Source organism: Periophthalmus magnuspinnatus, chromosome 16 (genome assembly GCF_009829125.3).
Source record: "Periophthalmus magnuspinnatus isolate fPerMag1 chromosome 16, fPerMag1.2.pri, whole genome shotgun sequence".
NCBI lineage: Eukaryota > Metazoa > Chordata > Actinopteri > Gobiiformes > Gobiidae > Periophthalmus > Periophthalmus magnuspinnatus.
The window spans coordinates 29915561-29938890 of NC_047141.1; the positions used below are offsets into that span (position 1 = coordinate 29915561).

Here is a 23330-nt window from a genome sequence, read left to right on the forward strand (position 1 = left end):
TTTACTGCCTAACAGCCACTGGGGGGCGCTCTAACAGTAAATGCAAAAGTGAGACATGGGGAAAGATTATGAACTGATGCTTTTCAGACACAGTTTAAAAAAAAAAAGTGTTTCCTAAATTAAAAAAAAAAAACAAAAAAAACCCTGTGTAAATATCACATGTTACAACACAAAAACCTGCGGCTTATATTCAGGTGCGGCTTATATATGTACAAAATTGATTTTCTTTTCAAATTTAGCTGGTGCGGCTTATATTCAGGTGCGCTCTATAGTCCCAAATTTGCGGTAGTTGGTTTATTCAGATACACACAGAAAAATAAATCAAACATTGTCACAGTCACATACACAGAACGCCTGCCTAATTCCACATATAAAGAACAATATACACAACAAGAAAAAACACAATAATATCAAATAATTTTACAATACAGAAGAAATACATTTGTTTTTATATTCTTACAGTTGCCTCTGCATTTATATTTATATATATAATAATCATTAGTAGTCCTTATTATCATGATCAGAGGTGTTATTTTTAATCATCAACATATTATTATTATTATTATTATTATTATTATTATTATTATTATTATTATTTCTATTTTGTTTTCTTATTACATAATTTATATTACGTAATAGACAAATTTACACTATGTTCATTAATATTCAGTTTAGTTGTCATAGTAACAATCATACTATTGCTCTATATTTTTCTCGAATTTTTAATTTGTACATTTTTTTTGAATACTTTAATTGATGTGCAGCTTTTTAATTCATTATCCAAACGATTCCATAAATTAACCCCTGTAACTGAGACGCACGTAGTTTTTTTTTTTTTTTTTTTTTTGTAGTTCTTGCCATAGTTTTTTTGGAAGATCCCAGTTCCCCTCAGATTATGGCGACTCTCTCTGGGTCTGAACAGCTCCTGGACACAGTGTGGAAGCATTTAAACATAACAACTGCTGAATTAAACTCCACCAGATCATTAAGTTTTAATGTTTTTAGTTTAATAAAGAGTGGGTTAGTGAAAGGTAAAACTATGTACACAAAATGTTAAAATAGATGTATTTATGCATAGTCCATCAGGTGGATAAAAGTACATGGGGAAAACACAACAAAACAACACAGGGATGGAGAGATGAAAGGTAAAAGTGTGTACACTGTGAAAAGAATGTGTCCGGTGGATGCAGGTACACTTTAATTTATAAGGTGATGTTTGGTCTACTGCCGACCTACATCTGTTCCTTACTGTCACAGAGAAGGGCTGACAACATGCACTTGTTTGTTCATAATCTGTTTGTCTTTTCCTGTTATCTTGACAAGGACAAACTATGAAAAAAGGAACGACTTATAGGCCAGAAAATACAAAAAAAAAACACAACACAGGGACGGAAAGATGAAAGACAAAACGATGAACACTGTAGAAATAAATACGTGAGGTGAGAACGTTGAAAAGAAAACAATACAGGGATGGATAGATGAAAAACAGGACGATACAAAAGAAAAAGAATGATTAAACTCGATGTATTTACGTGCACTGTAATAACAAAACAACACAGGTTCAGTGAGGTGAAAGAAAACAATGTACACTACAAGAAAGATAAATAAAACACATAAAACTTGATTTATTCGTGTGTAAAGTTAACACACAAAATCGCCAGCCTTATAGCAAAACAGCTTAACTATTTTTTGTTTTAAATTGATTTTTTTTTTTGTCTCATTTCCCTCCCCAAACGCAGCTGCATCCATTCAGATTTTAACAGCAAAAATAACACAAACCGCCTCAGTTATGTTATTTTTACAGGCAGTTTATTTATGTATTCTCCCCCAGAACACTTGAAAAATGACTTTAATTACCGTACGCTAAGAGGCTAACAAAATATTTACTAAACAATAAGAAAATGCAATTGACCTAGTGTCCTTTTTTCAGGTCAAATGCAGAGCTTCACCCAGATTTATGACTCATTACATTAACATTGTTTTAGTTAATGAGTGAAACCAGACTGAGCGCTGTTAAACTTTTACTTATGCTCCACTAATTACTCCCTAGAGCTCTGTAACATCGCCCCCATGTGGACATTTAAGGACACACACATACTACTGCAAAATCTCCTCTTGCAGCATGAATTTATCGAACAAAATCAGTTTTTAGGACTTAAGAATTTAACATTTTACCACTTCTTTTAGTACAAATCGCGTCTGGGCAAATTATTTATGGATTTGCTGCACAAACTTTAAGTCACGTTTGATTAACTGTCCAATTTTGTCCAATTTACATCTTTAAAAAAAATGAAATAATTGCGTTTTTCTATTAATTTGTACTTTTTACTAGTTATAATTTCATATTGGGATTTAATTGTGTGTTTAATTTAATTTAATTTAATATTATTTAAAATGACTTGATGAGCTGGAGCTACTGATAACTTAAAATAATTCAAATTCTGATGATCTCTGTGCAGTTTTTAAACAGAGGGATGTGCGTCTGGTCACCACAGCCTCCATTTTGTCTCAAACCAGAACCAAACATCTAATTTCTCTCACCTCAGATTCAGTTTCGTGCGTCGCTCATTGATTTATTTTTCAATCCCCTGTGATATTTTATTCCATTATTTTTCCTTTGTAAACAAACGTATTTGATTTGTTTGACAGTTTGGGGGGTGAAATTGAGAAACGCTCTGGATTTACAACAAATGCAAAGCCAAAGTGTTCAAAAATTTAAGTTTTTATATAAAGACATGGTCTGATACAGAGAGAGGACAGTTTAAATATAAAGTCATACCGCACTTTCTCTGTATCTGTGTTTGTTCTACTTTATTATTGGTTTTTGTCTCCTCACCGTTGCTGTTCAACTGAAAAAGAAACTTAAAGCATTTAATTTATGTCACTGATGGGATTTAATAATTGTTCTTCTTCCCACTCCTTTTTGAGCTTAAATAAGAAAAAAAAATATGTGAAATGTGCATGAAGTGAACTGGATACATGTGTTTAATTAATCTGCTTGAAATAAGTACATTTATTTAATTTAAAAATGTAATTATAATTAAAATTTCATCTGGATCGACCATGCTTGTCCCTGATTGGTTGATCCACCTGTCAATCACGCGCATTGTGGATCCCAAACTCAAAGCCACATTTTTGTATATTTATATTCATAATAAAGGTCATATTTCTACATAAGACTCTAAGACTTTCTTCGTGTTCACCTTTGACCTCCTCCCTCTGCTTCCTTCACAGTCCCCAGTATAGTTCCCATGATGCACCAGCTGAGCCGCGCCCCAGACTCTATTACTCTGTCCTGGCCTCAGCCCGATCGGCCCAACGGAGACATCCTGGAATATCAGCTCCGGTACTTTGACAAGGTGAGACCGAGGGACTATGTGTACTAAAGTAAAAGTACTGGTACTTAAAGGTCAGAGGAGGGAAGGGGGGTGTACTCATGTTAGAGCAAAGGGCCTAAATGTACTAAAGTAAAAGTACTGGTACTTAAAGGTCAGAGGAGGGGAGGAGGTGTACTCAAGTAAGAGCAAAGGGCCTAAATGTACTACAGTAAAAGTACTGGTACTTAAAGGTCAGAGGAGGGAAGGGGGGTGTACTCAAGTAAGAGCAAAGGGCCTAAATGTACTAAAGTAAAAGTAAGAGTACTGGCACTTAAATAGTAGTGAACGGGGGGGTGTACTGAAGTAAAAGTACTGGTGTTTAAACAGCAGAGGAGGTAAGGGGACTAAATGTACTAAAATAAGAGTACACATGCTTTAAAACAGTAGTACTTGAGTAGAAGTGAGTAATAGTAATCCAAGTAATGACAAAGGTAAGAGTAAAAACTATTTGAAATAATATTAAGTAACAGTTGTTGATTTATGTTTTGTATGAATCTAATCTGTCTATGTGACTCCAAACATGTTATATTTCGAATATTAGATCAGTGTTTCTCAAAATTATTTATTATTTATTTACAGAGATGTGTTTTCATTCATTTCTTTAGTCAAATTCAGACCTGGTTTAGTCTTTGTTTAAGTCTGTTTTTGAACTGGTTTAAATCTGCTGAAACTCAGAACACCAAGTCTTTTTAGAGCTCGTACTTGTTTGAAAAGAGATACACTTGAGTAGATCCTAAAAACAAATTAATTTAATAATAATTTACCTAATGACGCATTCACGGGGAGAGCTGTTAGAAATGGTATTTGGTTCATTTGATAGTCAATACTTTTGTACAAGGAAATACAAACTGAACTGTTGGAAAAAGTAAACAAAACCAAAAATGAGGTACCAAAAAAACCCACAAATATCCACATTATTATTGTACATATTATTATTATTATTATTTGTATTATTATAAGTATTATTATGAGTATTATTATAAATATTATTACTCATGTACAGGTAGAAACTGGTGTGTGAAAACTCCTCTCTCAAATGTAGTTTATTTTTGTTCTGGTAAATGTGAAAGTGCAGATGTGACTCTGGACATGAGCGTGTGCAGCAGAGGAAACAAATCTGTCTCATGACGCTCTGCATTCTCTCTCACTTTCTCTCTCTCGCTCTCTCCTACTCTCTGTGTTTTTGTCTCTCTCACTCTCCATCCATCCATCCATCCATTTTCTTCCGCTTATCCGGGGCCGGGTCGCGGGGGCAGCAGTCTAAGCAGGGACTCCCAGACTTCCCTCACCCCGGACACGTCCTCCAGCTCCTCCGGTGGGACCCCAAGGCGTTCCCAGGCCAGCCGAGAGACATAGTCCCTCCAGCGTGTCCTGGGTCTTCCCCGGGGCCTCCTCCCGGTGGGACATGCCCAGAACACCTCCCTAGGGAGGCGTCCAGGAGGCATCCTGAGCAGATGCCCGAGCCACCTCAGCTGGTTCCTCTCAACGTGTAGGAGCAGCGGCTCTACTCCGAGCTCCTCCCGTGTGACCGAGCTCCTCACCCTATCCCTAAGGGTGCGCCCGGCCACTCTGCGGAGGAAGCCCATTTCAGCCGCTTGTATCCGCGATCTTGTCCTTTCGGTCATTACCCAAAGCTCATGACCATAGGTGAGGGTAGGAACGTAGATTGACCGGTAAATCGAGAGCTTCGCCTTCCGGCTCAGCTCCTTCTTTACCACAACGGACCGATACAGCGACCGCATCACTGCAGACGCTGCACCGATCCGCCTGTCAATCTCACGCTCCATCCTTCCCTCACTCGTGAACAAGACCCCGAGATACTTGAACTCCTCCACTTGGGGCAGAGACTCACCACCCACCCGGAGAGAGCAAACCACCTTTTTCCGGTCGAGAACCATGGCCTCGGATTTGGAGGAGCTGATTCTCATCCCAGCCGCTTCACACTCGGCTGCAAACCGCCCCAGTGCCTGCTGCAGGTCCTGGCTCGAAGAAGCCATCAGGACAACATCATCTGCAAACAGCAGAGATGAAATCCTGTGGTTCCCAAACCAGACCCCCTCCGGCCCCTGACTGCGCCTAGAAATTCTGTCCATAAATATAATGAACAGAACCGGTGACAAAGGGCAGCCCTGGCGGAGTCCAACATGCACTGGGAACAGGTCTGACTTACTGCCGGCAATGCGAACACAGCTCCTGCTCCGGTCATACAGGGACCGGACAGCCCTTAGCAAAGAGCCCCGGACCCCATACTCCCAGAGCACCCCCCAAAGGACACCACGAGGGACACGGTCGAATGCCTTCTCCAGATCCACAAAACACATGTGGACTGGTTGGGCATACTCCCATGAGCCCTCGAGGACCCGATGGAGAGTATAGAGCTGGTCCAGTGTTCCACGACCAGGACGAAAACCACACTGCTCCTCCTGAATCCGAGGTTCGACTATCGGTCGGATTCTCCTCTCCAGCACCCTGGAATAGACCTTACCGGGAAGGCTGAGGAGTGTGATTCCCCTGTAATTGGAACACACCCTCCGGTCCCCCTTTTTATACAGAGGGACCACCACCCCGGTCTGCCATTCCACAGGTACTGTCCCCGACCGCCACGCGATGTTGCAGAGACGTGTCAGCCAAGACAGTCCCACAACATCCAGAGACTTGAGGTACTCAGGACGGATCTCATCCACCCCCGGAGCCTTGCCACCGAGGAGCTTGCCAACCACCTCAGTGACTTCAGCCAGGGTGATGGACGAGTCCGCCTCTGGGTCCCCAGTTTCTGCTTCCTCCTCGGAAGACGTGACAGTGGGATTGAGGAGATCCTCAAAGTATTCCTTCCACCGCCCGACAACATCCCCAGTCGAGGTCAGCAGCCCTCCACCCGCACTGTAAACAGTGTTGGTGAGGCACTGCTTTCCCCTCCTGAGGCGTCGGACGGTTTGCCAGAATCTCTTTGAGGCCGTCCGATAGTCCTCCTCCATGGCCTCCCCGAACTCCTCCCAACCCCGAGTTTTTGCCTCTGTGACTGCCCGAGCCGCGGCACGCTTGGCCTGCCGGTACTCATCAGCTGCCTCAGGAGTCCCACGAGCCAACAAGGCTCGATAGGACTCCTTCTTCAGCTTGACGGCATCCCTTACTTCCGGTGTCCACCACCGGGTTCGGGGATTGCCGCCGCGACAAGCACCGCAGACCTTACGACCACAGCTACGAGCAGCCGCATCAACAATAGAGGTGGAGAACATGGCCCACTCGGAGTCCATGTCTCCAACCTCCCCCGGGATCAGGGAGAAGCTCTCCCGGAGGCGGGAGTTGAAGACCCCCCTGACAGAGGGCTCCGCCAGACGTTCCCAGCAGACCCTCACAATACGCTTGGGCCTGCCAGGTCTGTCCGGCTTCCTCCTCCGCCAGCGGATCCAACTCACCACCAGGTGGTGATCAGTTGACAGCTCAGCCCCTCTCTTCACCCGAGTGTCCAAGACACGCGGTCGGAGGTCAGATGACACGACAACAAAGTCGATCATCGACCTCCGACCTAGAGTGTCCTGGTGCCATGTGCACCGATGGACACCCTTGTGCTCGAACATGGTGTTTGTTATGGACAAGCTGTGACTAGCACAGAAGTCCAATAACAAAACACCGCTCGGGTTCAGATCGGGGAGGCCGTTCCTCCCAATCACGCCCCTCCAAGTGTCACTGTCGTTACCCACATGGGCGTTGAAGTCCCCCAGGAGAACAACGGAGTCCCCGGTTGGTGCACTGTCTAGTACCCCTCCCAGGGACTCCAAGAAGGCCGGGTACTCTGCACTGCTGTTTGGCCCGTAGGCCGACACAACAGTGAGAGACCTGTCCCCGACCCGAAGGCGCAGGGACGCGACCCTCTCGTTCACCGGAGTGAACCCCAACACGCAGTGGCTGAGCTGTGGGGCAATGAGCAAGCCCACACCAGCTCGCCGCCGCTCCCCGCGGGCAACGCCAGAGAAATGGAGAGTCCAACCCCTCTCAAGAAGATGGGTTCCAGAGCCCAAGCTGTGCGTGGAGGTGAGGCCGACTATATCTAGCCGGTAACGCTCAACCTCCCGCACAAGCTCAGGCTCCTTCCCCCCCAGCGAGGTGACATTCCATGTCCCCAGAGCTAGTCTCCATGTCCGGAGATCCGGTCGTCGAGGTCCCCGCCTTCGACTGCTACCCGGATCTCTCACTCTCCCTCTTTTGTCTTTCTCTCTCTCACTCATTCTCTCTCTTGCTCTTTGTCTCTCTCCCTCTCTCTCTCACTGTCTTTCCCTCTCTCTCGCTTTTTCTCCCTCTCTCCCTCTCTCTTTTGTCCCTCTCTCCCTCACTTACTCTCTGTCACTCTCTCTCTGTTTTTGTGTCTCTCTCACTGTCTCTCTCTCTCTCTCTCTTTCTGTCCCTCTCTCCCTCTCGGTGTCTCTTCCTCTCTCTCTCTTTTTCTCCCTCTCTCCCTCTCTCTGCCCCCTTCTTCCTCTCTTCCTCCCTCTCTCTCTCTCTGTATATCTCTCCCTCTCTCACTCCCTCTCCCCTCTCTCTCTCTCTCTCCCTCTCTTTCTTTTTCTTTCTCTCTCTATAGGTCAGTCCTGTCAGGTGAATAAAATCCTTCAAAAAGACGTGTTTATTTGTTTAGGCAGTTCATATGAGAGAATATTATTTTTTCTTTTTATTTGAGGACGATGTTTAATCGACTTGAATCTAAAGAATGGCCGTTCCATTAAAGGATTGTGTGTTTAGAGCGGCTTAAATCTCCCTCTAAAACGATCACATTTGTTTTATTTCTATAGTAGTTAAATATCTGCCCCTGAAACCCCCTGGGATTTGTCATAGGAAGTAGTGTTTTCATGATATTATTTATTTTACTAATTTAAAATCTTGACACTTGATTCAACACTAAATCGTCGTGTTTAAAATAACCACATGACCTTATACTTGTCCTGAAGGTAAATCAAGACAAAACTATTCAGGAAACATGCAGTTTTTTCCTGTATTTACCTGTTTAAATTATGTTTTGATGCTTGTGTATCCGGGGGGTGGTTAGGCCCCGCTTTTTGTAATAATAATACTAATCAACAAGTCGGACCGGCGTCAACAAGGACAAAGGCAAAGTGGAACAAAAATGACAAAGCTTTATTTTATGTTATGACCTTTTAAAAGTAATTTCCTTTTTTTCAAGGTGCACCATCAATAAAACTGTAAACAACCAACACTTTCACTTTTGTAAATGTAGAATTTAACCCAAATTAAACTATTAAACTGAACTTAACGACTTTTGAACTGGACTGAAGTAAAAGTATTAATTATTACTGTTTGAGAACTGCTGAAAAGTCTGAGGGTTTATTTCTAAAACGTTTATAATTTGAGCAAACAAAAAAATAAAAATAAAAATCAAGAAAAAAACCCAAGTGATTTAATTGTTTCTACTGAACAAAACAGTACAAAACCTTATAAGACCTCAAAATCTGCATGAAATACTTTTACTTTTTACTCTTTAAGCACAATTTTACTTTAATACTTTTACTTAAGTTGATATTTTCATGTGATTCTTTTACTTGAGTACTTTTCTGCTCCAGTATCTACTTGAGTACACCTGTTCCTTCCTGTTTTTCTTCTTTCCTCCCAGTAAAAGTAACACATATGAATACTGCTGTTCTTTTTAATAATCACAAGAACTAAAAACACCTTTGCCCTGTGTCCTGTCAGGGGTCAGACGAGGACAGCGCTCACACCGTCTTCAGTGAGACAAACACCGTGAGCGTCGGGTCGCTGGTCCCCGGATCCATCTACGCCTTCCAGATCCGAGCACGAAACGAACGCGGCTTTGGACCCTACAGTAACACCATCTACTTCACCACCCTGCCCCTGGGTTTGTGCACTCTTATTACACTCTTATTACACTCTTATGACACTGTTATCACACTGTTATTGCACTCTTATTTCACTCTTAATACGCTCTTATTACACTCTTATTACGCTGTTATTTATTTCACTCTTATTACGCTCTTATTACGCTCTTATTACATGCTTATTACGTTCTTATTACACTGTTATTACACGCTTATTACACTCTTATTACGCTGTTATTTATTACGCTGTTATTTATTACACTCTTATTTACTACACTCATTACACTGTTATTACGCTCTTATTTATTATACTGTTATTGCACTCTTATTACGCTCTTATTACGCTCTTATTACGCTCTTATTACACTCTTATTACACTCTTATTTATTACACTCTTATTTATTACACTCATTACACTGTCATTACACTGTTATTACGCTCTTATTTATTATAGTGTTATTGCACTCTTATTACGCTCTTATTACGCTCTTATTACGCTCTTATTACACTCTTATTACACTCTTATTTATTACACTCTTATTTATTACACTCATTACACTGTCATTACACTGTTATTACGCTCTTATTTATTATAGTGTTATTACGCTGTTATTATACTGTCATTACACCGTCTGAATCAAACTGGCACATTTTTTCAATCTCAAACTTGGACATAAAGCCGTATATGTCGTCAGAATGTTAGAAATGAGAGTGTGGGGGTCGTTGTGTGACAGTGCTCCACCCTCCTGTGCTCCACCGTCCACCACTGTTCTAAAGCTGTGCATGTGTCCTAAAAATCCATGCATGTGAATACTAGTGATGTGTTACAGAGATTGTGAGAGCTAGGAATAAGCCAGGGATAAATAAATAAATATAAATATTGTTTTAAAATCACGTTCAACAGTTTTATTTCTGTTTTAGCACAAGCCTCAGTTTACTTCTATTTTTTTAACCCTCATTTTTATCCCACTCAAATCAAGATGTCATCATTTTAACCACAGGATATTTCACATTATGCAGAGCGAGGCTGTTGTTCACAAATAGCTCTCATTAAAGTTTAAAATAAAATGCATCAGGTTTATTTTTGTTGGCTGATGTCTTCCGCGTGTTGAAGTGAACCTGTCGCTGTTTCAGAGGAGCACTCGCAGCAGATCGAGCACAGGCTGCCGCTGCTCGTGGGCTCCGTGATGGGAGGAGCCGCCTTCCTCCTCGTCGTCATCGCCATCATCGTGGTCGTGGTGTTTCGCAGGTGGGTCCTCAGGAGATTTTGGACTAATCCTGGTTTAGACTTTGTTTGTGTCGACATGTTCTAGTGCAGGGACGTCAAACTCATTTTCACCGAGGGCCACATCAGCAAAATGGCCGCCATCAAGGGCCAGATGTGACTGTGTGGCAGTGTAAATGTCATTAAATGTAACTGAATGTCATGTAAAATAGATATAATTACTTTTTACTTGTTAAATCACGGTTTCTGTGATAAACTGACATTTTTAAAGTGTGTATCTGGTCGGGACACACCTCCTCACAGACCTTCAGCTCTGCTTCAGATTCGTCCTTTTACAGCCTTTTAATTATTGGACAATTTGTTGTTTTTCTTGCAGACTAACTTTTTCATACTTAGCTCCGTGTTTGGTGTCAAAATGTCGACGTAGATTGTACCGACCCCGCCTCAAAACACAAAAAACATACAGGTTTTTCTCCTCAAAGCACAAACTTATATTCACCTTCACTTTTCTTCCTCCCAACTTCCTTCCACGCCGACAATTTTCCTCTTCATGAACATTTTGTGATGATCATTTGCAAATATTTCTCAGTTCCACTTGCTGGGAAAATCTCATTAGTTTATTGTCAGTGCACACATTAAAGCAGCACAGACTTCTTTTAAAATGACAGTCATGCCTTTTAATTTATCTTCTCGCGGGCCACATGAAATGATGTGGCGGGCCGCATTTGGCCCCCGGGCCTTGAGTTTGACACGTGTGTTCTAGTGCGTCTTAAACCTGGTTAAGTCCGGTTTTAGTCCTCGTTTGCATGTCGTCACGGTTTAATCTTAGTTTAAACCTTTATTTTTTCAATTTTTATAATTATTTCAGGAGGAACACATAGAACAAGCACATTCTTTGAGATGTTCAGACGTTACATGAAACAGGATTATCATTCAAAGTACTACTTACTTAAACTTACAAGTACTTTTCATAACTACACCATGTTCTTTTAGTCCCATCCCATTTTAGTGTATTAAAAAAGGAAAAAGGAAAAAGAAAACTATTTACAAGAACCAGGGAGCTCACAGGAAAAGCAAAGTGTAGTCAAATACTGTATATGCATTGTGCAGTAAAGTCAAATAATTAAATAATTCTGTTCTAAATGGGGCGATTTACTTGATCCACTTGTTCCAAATACAATAAAATTTGTTCCTTCAAGTGTTTATTGTGTAATTTAGCTTTTCCATCCTAAATATTTCAGATCAATCCAGCCGTTCACTGAAGACGGAGCAGGATTTAGCCATTTTTTGGTGATATTCTTTTAATTGCAGCAGCTTTCTATCACTTCTCTGTTCCAAAACCCAACCTAAATACAGAGTTTCAAAGTTAAATGGCATTTTCACTCCAAAAAACTTCATGTAATTTCAGTATAGATCTTTGGGATCTCGTAAAATAACGTTTCCTCAAATCAAATGTTATTTATAAATTCAAAGATACGCGTAGGGTTAGAAAGCTTTAAAAAGACACACAATATATAAAAAAGAAATGGTAAATTGAAGCACATATACATTTGACAGAGGAGGAATGGAATGAGATTAATGAACATATATGGAAAACAACATCGTCTTTAATGTGGAGAGAGCACCATGTCCCTCGTTACAGAATTACTGGGCAGATTTAGAAAAGTACAGATAAAGTTCTTAATACTGACCTTCCTTACACTTTTGAACTGTTCTATTTGGGCAAACATAAGGCTAATTTGAAAAAGAACCTGTATGTTAAATTGTTTAGGATCCTGTAGCTAGTGGGGGAAAACGGTATTACTAGGAAATGTTTAAGGGCAGAGGCAGCAAAAATGGAAAACTGGGTTGATGTGATGCATGATATTTATGGAGTTATGGAGAAATTGACTTATAATTTAAGATTAGAAATAGAGATATTTGAAAATATATGGAAAGACTGGCTGGATTTTGTAAAACCAGTAAGATTGGACTTTATTTAAATGCCATTGTTCCCCCTTGTTGTGGTTCTGCTACTCAAATGTATTATTTTTATTGTTATTTTATTATTTTTTTAATTAAGGGGAAAAGGATGTATGTCAATTGTACAATATGTGCATATTTTGTGCTATAAAATGAATAAAAACAGGACATGTGACCCATAAAGCTTCACACACACATTTACTCACACAAACCTTTTAGATCCATGTTGAATCTGAAGTGTCTGATTTTATTTCTTAACAATGACACAAATATTCTTCTTTTGTTTTTCCAGTAAGAGAAGAGAAAGCCCGTACAGCGACCGACTGCAGAGATACATGAGTAACAAAGGTTGGTCTTAAACTTGGTGTAACTTTGCGCTGTACAATGAAAAAACGACCTCATCATGTGCGTTTTTGTTTGACTTTAGGGGGGGTCAAATATTACGTGGACCCGTCGACGTACGAGGACCCCAGTGAAGCCGTCAAAGAGTTTGCCCGAGAGATCGACCCGATACACCTGAAGATCGAGGAGGTGATCGGAGCAGGTACAAGTTTCACCTGTGGCAAAAGAACAGCTCGGGACTTGGGAAACTGTAGAATAAAGTTTATATAGATACAGAAATGTGAATGAAGGTAGACAGAGCAGACAGTTGGGAGCGGTGTCGTAGGCAGTCGTCTCGGAGCAGGTCGTGGGTCGCAGGGTCGGAGGTTGGGGTGTTCGTAGCGGTCGTGGAGAGCTGGGTCGAAGACGGAGACGCAGAGTGGTTCCGGGGAGCGGGATCACGGCGGATACAAGAACAAATAAACAAGAGTATGGCATGAAGGTAAATCTGAAGGTGACAAGACGATCGGGTCCTCAGTCCTTTTGTCCTCACAGGTGAAGGAAGCAGGTGTGCGGAGGTGACGCCAGAGTCTCCGCCCAGCTCCAGGGTCAAACACAGAAGGGAGGAGGGAAAACAGAACACACACAAAAAAAAACAAAAAACTCAAGTCCTGACATACGTGCTCCTCTCCAAGTCGTAACGATGGGCAAGGGGCACCAAAAAGACAGAACTCGGGAAATAGTTTAACAGTGTTTATATACAACAGAAGTGCAAAACGACGGGAGATCAATCGGTGAATCGGGGAGAGCGCTGTCGCCTGAGGGTCTGAGACAGGGCGGACAGTACCGGTGGGGCAGAGCAGGGTCGGAAACGGGAGGGCAGAGCAGGTCCAGGGAGCAGGATCTGGTGAGGAGCAAGAATATCCAGTCAGTAAAATCCAAAAGAGCGCAAAAACAAGAACGGCGTCAAGCGAGGAGTACCATAAAGACACACGGACGATCTGGCGCCGGGTGTCAGGTCCTGGCTCCTCTTGTCCTTCCCAGGTGTGGTTGATTGGTGATTAGCCCCACGTGTGCACGGGAGGAGCCAAAAATCTCCACCCAGCTTCAGGCTTGGACACAGGAGGGAGTGGGGAGTTGCTTTGTCTGAATGTTACACAGTATGACATTAAAATGATCTACCACTAATTCAAATACAGGTGTTTTAATTGCTAAAAATGCTTAATAAACTTACATTCGTACAGTGAGCAGCCTCGCCTCTCCACAGATCCATCAGACCTGTGTTTTGGCTTTAGAGATAGAGATAGATTCATACTGTGGAACATTCAAGGTGAAGCAATAGCGTCGTCATGGAAACAAATCAGACGTGAGATTTCATTTTGATTTAATTGTAGGTTCCTCAGTGGTTTTTAGTCTGACAAAACTTGTGGTTCAAGGGGATTCGAGTCAGTGACCTGCACATGTGTCTCAAATTTAACACAACACCGTCCTAAACTTTCCTAAATCGTTTTGTCATTCAAAAAGAGCCAGAGTTATATATAAAATCACAAAACGTTTTAGGAGTTCTGACATCATCTTCCCTCTTCTCGTTCCCAGCCCAGTTCGGGGAGGTGTCCCGCGGGCGCTATCGTCCACTGGGCCGCAGGGAGGTGCTGGTGGCGGTGAAGACTCTGAGGTGGGGGGCTTCTGACCGGGAGAGGGGCATGTTCCTCAGTGAGGCGGGGGTCCTGGGGCAGTTTGACCACCCCAACGTCCTGAAGCTGGAGGGAGTGGTCACACGCACCACTCCAGAGAGGATCGTCACGGAGTTTATGGAGAACGGGCCGCTGGACGCTTTTCTCAGGGTCAGGACGACTTTTAGGATTAGGTCAAGGGTTTTTATTGGGGATTTTTTATGGTTTAGACCTGGTTTAGTCGTGGTTTTTCCAGTTTCTGTTTCATGTGAATGAGATAGAGTCATTAATTAACCATAAACCAGGTCAGAACATCTGCATTTGACCTTTGAAATGTAAATTATGACACACGTGAATCTCATAAATGCAGCCTGTTCATGTGTTTCAGTTCACTGTTACATGCAATGATTTAAGGACTTTTTCCCCAATCAAAAGATCTAATATTTTGTTTATCACTACGGCAACTCAGCTCACTGTAATTCCCGTCACTGACACGTTCCTCTCCTCTCGTTATTTCAGGAGAACGAGGGTCAGTTCAGTGTGCTGCAGCTGGTTGGGATGCTGCGAGGAGTGGGAGCCGGGATGCGGTATCTCGCCGAAAGGAATTTTGTCCATCGAGACCTGGCGGCTCGGAACGTCCTGGTGAATTCCAACCTGGTGTGTAAAGTGTCGGACTTCGGCCTGTCGCGACTCATGAGGGGCCTCGATCACAACATCCCGACGTACACGGCCTCACTGGTACGTCACTCTGCACAAAAGAGGAATTTACACTGGGGTTAAAATTATTTGAATTCAGAAACTTGCTCTGAGGAGTTTTAAGATGTTTACGGAGCTCTGCAGATGATGGAAAGGAGAAGAATAATATCTACAAAATAAAAAATATATTATCTTGAGGGAACATAATCATTTCTGTTTTCACGAGCGCAAGATATTTACCTTAAATAATAAAAATAATCCCATTCCCTCATGATAATTAAGTAGGTTCCTCAAGATAATATTGTGTGGGAACGTGATTATCTCGTGGCCGTGCATTAATATTATATTTTGCAAATGTTCTATGCCGAGCTCTGTAGATTTAAATGTATTAAAGAAAATGATTGTGCGTGTGTCTGCTATATTGTTCTAATCTGATACTGGTGAATCATTATGTTATTATTTGCACATTTTAAATCGCAATATTAATCTAAGACAATTTAATTAAAGAAACAAGTGCACTGACTTGTGTGTTAGAAAACTGCAGTGCCCAGTGGAGCTGATGTCACCAAAAACACCATCATAACAGATTTATTTTTTGCATGAGAGTTACAAAGTTAAATATCACAATTCACATTCACTGCAAAAACTACTGAATAAAGAAGATGAAATTATATACATTTAAGATAGTTTACTGATTTGAATAACAAGATAAATCTGTCAATATGTAAGTTTAATTAATATACAAATTAAGAAAAACTCAAACTCTTAAAATCAAGTTTATCTGTATAGCACAATTTGTACACAAAGGAATTCTAAGTGTTTTACAGAATAAGAAAGACATTAAAATCACAATACAACAAATCAAAACATAAATAATCATCATAAAATTAACATAACATGATTCACAAATGATCCAAAAATCAAGGAATTTAAATATCAGTAGATCCAGAAATGTCACTTTTAATAATAATAATAATAATAATAATAATAATAATAATAATAATAATAATAATATGTTAAAAGAAATCAAATCCAATCTTTGAACAACTTTTTAAAAACCCTGTGAAAAATCTCTCTGCAGTCAGATAGATCACATGGTCTTAATCCTCTCTCCTGATTGGCTGTTGAACAGGGAAGTAAGATTCCGGTGCGGTGGACGGCTCCAGAGGCATTCCAGCACAGGAAGTTCAGCTCGGCCAGTGACGTGTGGAGCTTTGGCGTTCTGATGTGGGAGGTGATGTCATACGGAGAGCGGCCGTACTGGGACATGAGCAACCAGGAGGTGAGCGCCAAAGATAAGATCAAACTTTACAAGAACCGTCCTTTAAATAATCTTTATAAAACATGAACAAACAGTTTAGGAAGAATGATTCAAGCTTCGTAACTACGTACTGTTCCATAGAGATGTTACTGTTCTGCCTAGAAAGTTCCACGGTATGGCATTGAGCTTATCTGTCTCCATGGAAACAAGCAGGTGACGCTATCAGACCGACTTACAGGTCAGATCTGAGGACAGGCAAGCTCGCTAACAGTCATTTTTGCCGATGTATTTAATAGATATAGGACATTTACATAGTGCACCTTTAATGAACCTCATGTCCTCATCTTAAACCCTTATTTAAATAGTTATTAAACCTGAATCATTCTTAATAAACGTATTGTTCATGATGAGTTGAGTTCATGCTTTATTAAGGTTAATTAAGGTGTAGTTATAGAAAAATGGCAAATGTCCAAATAGCAAATTACTGTGGGTGTTTCATTCATGATGCAGTATCGATATCACAGGTTGATATGGGAAGAGAATCCATTCAAAAGTATTTACACGTGAATCAAAACTGTCTGTGTGTGGTGTAATGTAGTTTATTTTGATTTGTGTGTGACATATTTTGTCCTGTCTGTATTTTTGTCTGTGACTTTAGGTCGTTGTTTGCGTAAATTGCTGATGTGTGCGTGGCTAAGTGAAGTCAAGCACGGAAATAAGAGCCATTAAATGATCGAGATGAAATACATGTGAACTGTTCCAAATGTACGCGCTGGTTTCGCACTCACAAACCACAATAAAACTTCATTATTGAGTTGTTCCGGTTCCTCTGACCACATGGTGCACAGGCAGTGACCGTCCTGGCGTAGCTGGTCCATGGAGGGAGCCGTCTGGTGCTGATGTTTGATGTCAGAGTGCGCTCGCTCCTGAACATCAGCCAAGAGCAGAAGTGACCAAGTACTCACCACAGAGCGCTGTTTCTCCAGTCTGGACAGGCCTGAGGGTCCGGTCCTTGGCCTCTCTCACGAACCTGGTTCCGAGGTCCAAGCATCCAGACTGTAGCACTGATCCAGTCCGTTAAGTCAGATCTTGTGGCCACATCTTTTCGCGCTGGTTCCAAGTGGCTCAAAAGTGAGTCTAATGTGCAGTGGACTCTATGTCTGAGGTGAGGCTAATGATCCGGACTGAAGCGTAGATCCAGTCTGGTTCATTATCTGTGGTTCTGAGCTCTCCGTCCTTCGCTCACTTGGTTCTTCCCAGGAGAGCGAAGTGGATCAGATCTCCATGAGGCTCGTGTCAAAAGTCGTTGTGCGGAGCTGGAGGTCCGTGCACACGTAACTAGTGACGTGTAAGTGAGAAACCAGTGTTGTCTGTAAAGAGGGTTTCATTTGTATTTCATATTGATTATTTAATACAGGGGTGTCAAAGTCATCGCTCTCACAGGGCCAGATGTAACTAACTGTAAGATAAATGTCACTAAATGTAACCAAATTTAATGTAAAATAAATGCAACTACTTTTTAATCTTGTTTTTAACTAACCGTTTCTATATTTATTACTTATTCAAGTTACAAAAATTGCATATGGATTTGCATAGATATGATTAACTGTGTATCTAATGATAAACTGACATTTTAAGACAGTCACACCTTTGAATTTACTTTGCCCGTGGGCCAAATGCCGGCCGCATTTGGCCCACGGGCCTTGAGTTTGACACATATGATTTAATAGCTCTCTTATTTTTGTGCTCGTCTACACTTAGTCACGCATAAGTCAGAGGTTTACACATAAAACTCCCTACAGTCACAGACAAATCAAAATATTACACTTGTGACTAGACTTCTGTATCACTAAATCTGCATTCATATTAAATTCTGGCAGCTCTGTGATTTTGTCGCTTCTTCGTAGAAAGCAAACTTATTTGTCATAACGAGAGGCATGCAGGGTTTGACCAAAGAAATACTAATGCAAAAACAGCATGTGCTTGTTTAAAAATAGGAATAGAACATAGAATATCGATCGTAGCAGTATCGCAGCATTTCCGCAGCGCCGTTTCTCGCCCGTCGTTTTGCCTGATGAGGGACCCTGTGATTCCCAGAGGTCACAGTGGTCATTCATTTACCAGACACGTTTAATACCAGTAATGATTGAGCAGGAATTTGCATAATGTGGTTCTCTCTGCTGAAGTGTAGGTGACCTTTACACAGGCTGTTCAACACGCTCTTCACACCTCGTGCCTTATTAATGCCTCATTCAGAATATTCACTAAGGACGGCCGCTCGGACTGAATTTTGAAATGTACATGTATATAAAATTAAATCAAATCAACTATGGACTAAATATTACTTTAAAGTTTTGTTTTATTGTCCAACATGGATTCTTTTGAACTTCGCGTAATGACAAAGGACAAAATCATGGATGAATTCAGTTGAAATGAGTTTCTAGGCTGAGAGCTCGGAGTAGAGCCGCTGTTCCTCCAAGTGAAGAGGAGCAGCTGAGGTGGCTCGGGCATGTCCCAGCAGGAGAAGACCCCAGAGAAGGCCCAGGACATGTTTACTGTTGTGCCCAATATAACCATAAACCAATACTTGACGATACCAATATTAAACTTTTAAAATCCAGAACATTATTATTTATTTATTTGTTTATTTATTTATTTTTTATTATTATTATTATTTATTTATTTATTTTTTCTTCTTCTTTTCTTATGAATGACTAGTACTAGCACTCTCCAATAGCTGTTACATTCACAAACCATGTTATGTTTGTATGTTTTGCATTAAATAATAATAAAAATAAATAAATAAAAAAATCCAGAACAAGGCACATACATATGGAGTTCACAAATTCACTTTTCGCTTTTGTAAAAATAATTAAAGTCGTTTTTATCTGGGATTTAAACTCATTTGTCGCATGATTGTGTAAAACATGTAGCTGTATTTTATTTATTTTTTTGCCTAATTGCATTTTCATTTTTACTCATTAGTTTTTCAAAAAGACAAATCTGTACCAAATATTGACGACATTTTCAATATGAGATCGACACCTTTATCTGGAGAAACCCTCTGACGTCACAGATCACTCGTCCCTACTTTTTACGCCTGTTTCTTTTATAAAATCACACTAAACTCCGTTGCTCCTCATGTCCAGGTGATGAAGGCGGTGGCAGACCAGTTCCGCCTCCCCGCGCCTCATAACTGTCCCGCGGCGATGCACTCTCTGATGCTGCAGTGCTGGCAGGCGGACCGCGGAGACCGACCCGGCTTTGATGTCCTGCTCTCCTCATTGGACAAGCTGATCCGACATCCCGCCTCCCTCAAAGCGGAGCCCACACGGTCAGAACACTGCTCCCTACAACAGGGATTCATGGTTTAAAGGGACTGGACCACATTTTTTACATTTATTTGAGGGAAGTTTGTCTTGCTCCAGCATAGATATATTGTATAAGCAGCAATATGAGTGTGTTAGCATGCTAGTTGTTATATTACTGCAACTTCAAAACACGGCTCTGGCCTTTGAAAGTTGTGAAAAACACTTATAAACTTGCGGTGAATAATTAAGTTGCTCAAAATTCAAGATAAGTGAGGAATAACTTTGGGTCACTGCAAACCATTTCACCAGTTGTGTTTTTTACATTTTTATTCTGTTGAAAGTTCACATTTTAAAAAACCTCCAGAAGAATTAATAAATATGAAAATGACAAACTGCTGCAAGAATCACATTTCAGAACATGTTTTCTACACAGCAGTTTTTTATCAGAATAATACGGCATATTTTGTTGTTGGCGGAAATTATGTCACCTCAAAAACTGCAGCGTTTGTGATTTGCCAATTGCATTGATTCAAATTGAGACTCTGATTCGATTGTGATTGACCTCGTAGCCCTCGGCCTCGTACTTTCTGCGTTCTCACGTTGCACTCGTTCTTTTACAGGAGCTGCTCTCAGCCGCTGCTTAGCCCCACCCCCACAGACCTGTCGTGTGTAGCGACTGTCAGTGATTGGCTGAGGGCGCTGAGGCTGGAGAGGTACCAGGACGCGTTTGACCGTGCCCACCTGGACTCGTTAGACAGGGTCAGCCGCCTCACCATGGAGTAAGTGACCACACGCACATTTCATAACGTTTTTACTCTAGTTTCACATAATGTCACTGTAACGTCACTCTCTCTGCCTCAGTGAGGTGCAGGGCCTCGGGGTGAACCTCATCGGGCACCAGAGGAAGATCGTGAGCGCGGCGCAGCAGCTCAGGGCGTTCCTGGCGCAGGGGCAGGTGGAGGTGTGACCCTCCGTCTGTCGTAAATGGTGCCAGTAACCATGGTAACCATCACACAGAGCATGGTCATGCCACTGGACAGTGCTGTTTGATAAACTGGGCACTTTAAAAAGAAAAAAGGTCAAAGTTCAAATGGACTGGTCCCACCGTGACTGAAGAGAAGCGTAAGAGACTCTGAGAGGACCAGGAACTGTTAAAGATGAGAACTTCCATGTTTGTCACTGAACTTCACTTTGGCTTTTCCCGTCCTCACCCTCTGCTCCTACCTCCGACCCGCTCACGTCACTGCTGCATCCAGACATGTTTTTGTACTTTATGTAATGTAACGGACAGGTCTCACTGCGGGCAGACAATCAATCTATATATTTGTAAAAAATGTATTACTTTTCTTACCTGAAAGGCCCAATTCTGTGGAAAACATGAGCAAAAAAAGGTTGACCTCAAACTACTGCCACAGTGTAAAAGCTCTGAGTGTTATTGCTGCGGATGTTTGATACAGTTCTATGATGACTTGTTTTTCTTGTTTTTGGCTCATGTCCAGAGCAGCACCAGGAGCACGGAGCTGCAGACCGTCGGCTTTGTACATTTCACTGTTTGTTTGGTTCAAAGTGAATCACTGTCATTGAAGCATTGTGAATGTGTGTTTGGAGGATGAAGAAAAAAAAAAAACATTGCGACTTTACTGAAGAGGACGAGATGCTTTGTGCTGTTGTATTTTCAAGTGTCTGATGTGACTGTGAGACTGAAGTGTGTCGGGCTACACACGCTAGACGTGTTTACATGTTCACCAGTATTCCATAACTGTGCAAATTTGTAAAATAAATGAGAATTTATTTAAGAAAATACCTGACTTCTCCCTCATTGCAGTAAATCAAAGTGATCGTCTGGTCCTGTGTCGGGCGGTGAAGGATTATTGAAATTGTAATTAGGTTTAACTTCACGTTGCACATTTCACTCACCAGGGATCAGTAATATTTGAGAGATGAAATAATTACCCAGGGCGACAGTAGCTCAGTTTGTAGAGTTTGTCCACTGAGCCTGAAAATTGGCGGTTCAAATCCCATTCTCGTCATAAACTTTATTGCTTGAGCATCAGATCTAGTGACCCACAGGTTGACGGTGCGATTCCAGCTCCCACAGATGAACGCTGCCGTCGTGTCCTCGGGCTTTGGACACTTGACCCACTTCACCCCCAGTGTCCCCAGAGCTTTAAGAGCCTGGAAAGGAGAAAAGAACTGTATAACAAAGTGACCATTTATCATTACTCTTCATTATTCAGGTCTTCTGCTGCAGGTTTCATCCATAACGAGGCAGAATATTTAGTTGCAGATGACGTCATTCCCAGCCTTCTGATTTACTAATTGCTCGTTTATTTTATTATTTCATTATTTCAGTTTTAATCTTGCTTAATCTCGCAGCAGCTCCACTCGTGTCACCTTGTAACAATCTTAAAATGTCATCTCCTCGGTCACGGTTCTGCTCTGGTCAGCACTTTGAGAGGAATCGCTCTTTGACATCTGCCGTGATCAGCTAGACTGCGTTTCCCATAATTCACTGCTGCAGATCAGTGTCAGATGAGCCTGATAACACGAGTGCTTACACATCTTAAACACGTGTACACTGTGTCATGGGGGGTCGTGCCGTGCCCTGATGATCAGATTTTAATGTAAGTGTGGAGCTGGAGGTGGCTCGTCAACGTAGAACATTAAAACCACACTTTGGAACATTTTCTCCATGGAGATAGATATGTTTTATGTTGTATAGTGGCACATTAAACCCAAAGCAACAAGATAAGAGTCAGGTTTGTGGAGATGCAAGCCCGCTCACAGTAAAGACACGTGTTTTGCAGTTTGACAGAGGAAAAAACACAATGAAAATAAAATAAATCAACAAATACAAGATGCTTTTGGAGTTATTGTTGGGAATAATGGATTTATAGTTATTTTCTGATTTGAAATTTGGGGCCTTTCCTCGTGCAAAAGATATAATATTTGGATTTTAACTGATTTGGTGATTAAAGACTATTGCACAGAATAAAAAGACAATAAAATCACAATACAACAAACCAAAATATAAATAATCCCAAATAATCTTCATAAAATGAACATTAAAGGAGAAAAGTGCAGAATAAAACCCTTTCAGTCACATGCACAGATAAACAGAAGTCAGACGTTTGGTCCTGGTTTGGTCCTGGTTTTGTCCCGGTTTAGTCCTGGTTTAGTCCCGGTTTTGTCCCGGTTTAGTCCTGGTTTAGTCCCGGTTTAGTCCCGGTTTAGTCCTCGTCATGTGAGCTGCTTTAAAGTCTCTGAGCCACAGGAGCCAGAGACCTGAGCCACAGGACACATGTGCTCGTACTTCCTGGTTCTAGTCAGGACCCGAGCAGCAGTGTTCTGGATGTACTGTTCTGTCTTAAGGCTCGTTTGGAGAGGCCAGTGAGCAGAACGTTACAGTCGTCTAACCTACTGGAGACAAATGCATGGATAAGTCTCTATAAGTCTGGTTTACACAGTTTACCTTTGATTTTTGACATGTTTTTTAGGTGGTAAAAAGCTTCAGATGTTATTGATTTGATGTGGCTGTTAAAGTTCAAGTCTGAGTCCATTATTACCTCTAGATTTCTCGCCTGATTTGAAGGTTTTAGAGAGAGAGACTGGAGGTGACTGATGACACTTTCTCTATGTTTCTGTGGCCCAAAGATGA

At 41.6% G+C, this 23330-nt stretch overlaps 1 protein-coding gene across 1 annotated transcript in view; it reads left to right on the top strand.

Moving 5' to 3' along the window:
- ephb6 (eph receptor B6) overlaps positions 1 to 21429 on the top strand; it is a 133305-nt gene extending 111876 nt beyond the window's left edge. The window contains exons 10-20 of the mRNA XM_033981041.2: positions 3235 to 3359; positions 9081 to 9243; positions 10358 to 10472; positions 12703 to 12758; positions 12838 to 12954; positions 14328 to 14575; positions 14924 to 15142; positions 16233 to 16382; positions 19511 to 19695; positions 20293 to 20451; positions 20534 to 21429. Of these exons, the coding sequence (XP_033836932.2) occupies positions 3235 to 3359; positions 9081 to 9243; positions 10358 to 10472; positions 12703 to 12758; positions 12838 to 12954; positions 14328 to 14575; positions 14924 to 15142; positions 16233 to 16382; positions 19511 to 19695; positions 20293 to 20451; positions 20534 to 20639 (1643 nt within the window). The 3' untranslated portion in view covers positions 20640 to 21429. The remainder of the gene's footprint in view (positions 1 to 3234; positions 3360 to 9080; positions 9244 to 10357; positions 10473 to 12702; positions 12759 to 12837; positions 12955 to 14327; positions 14576 to 14923; positions 15143 to 16232; positions 16383 to 19510; positions 19696 to 20292; positions 20452 to 20533) is intronic.
- Positions 21430 to 23330: the final 1901 nt, after the last annotated feature.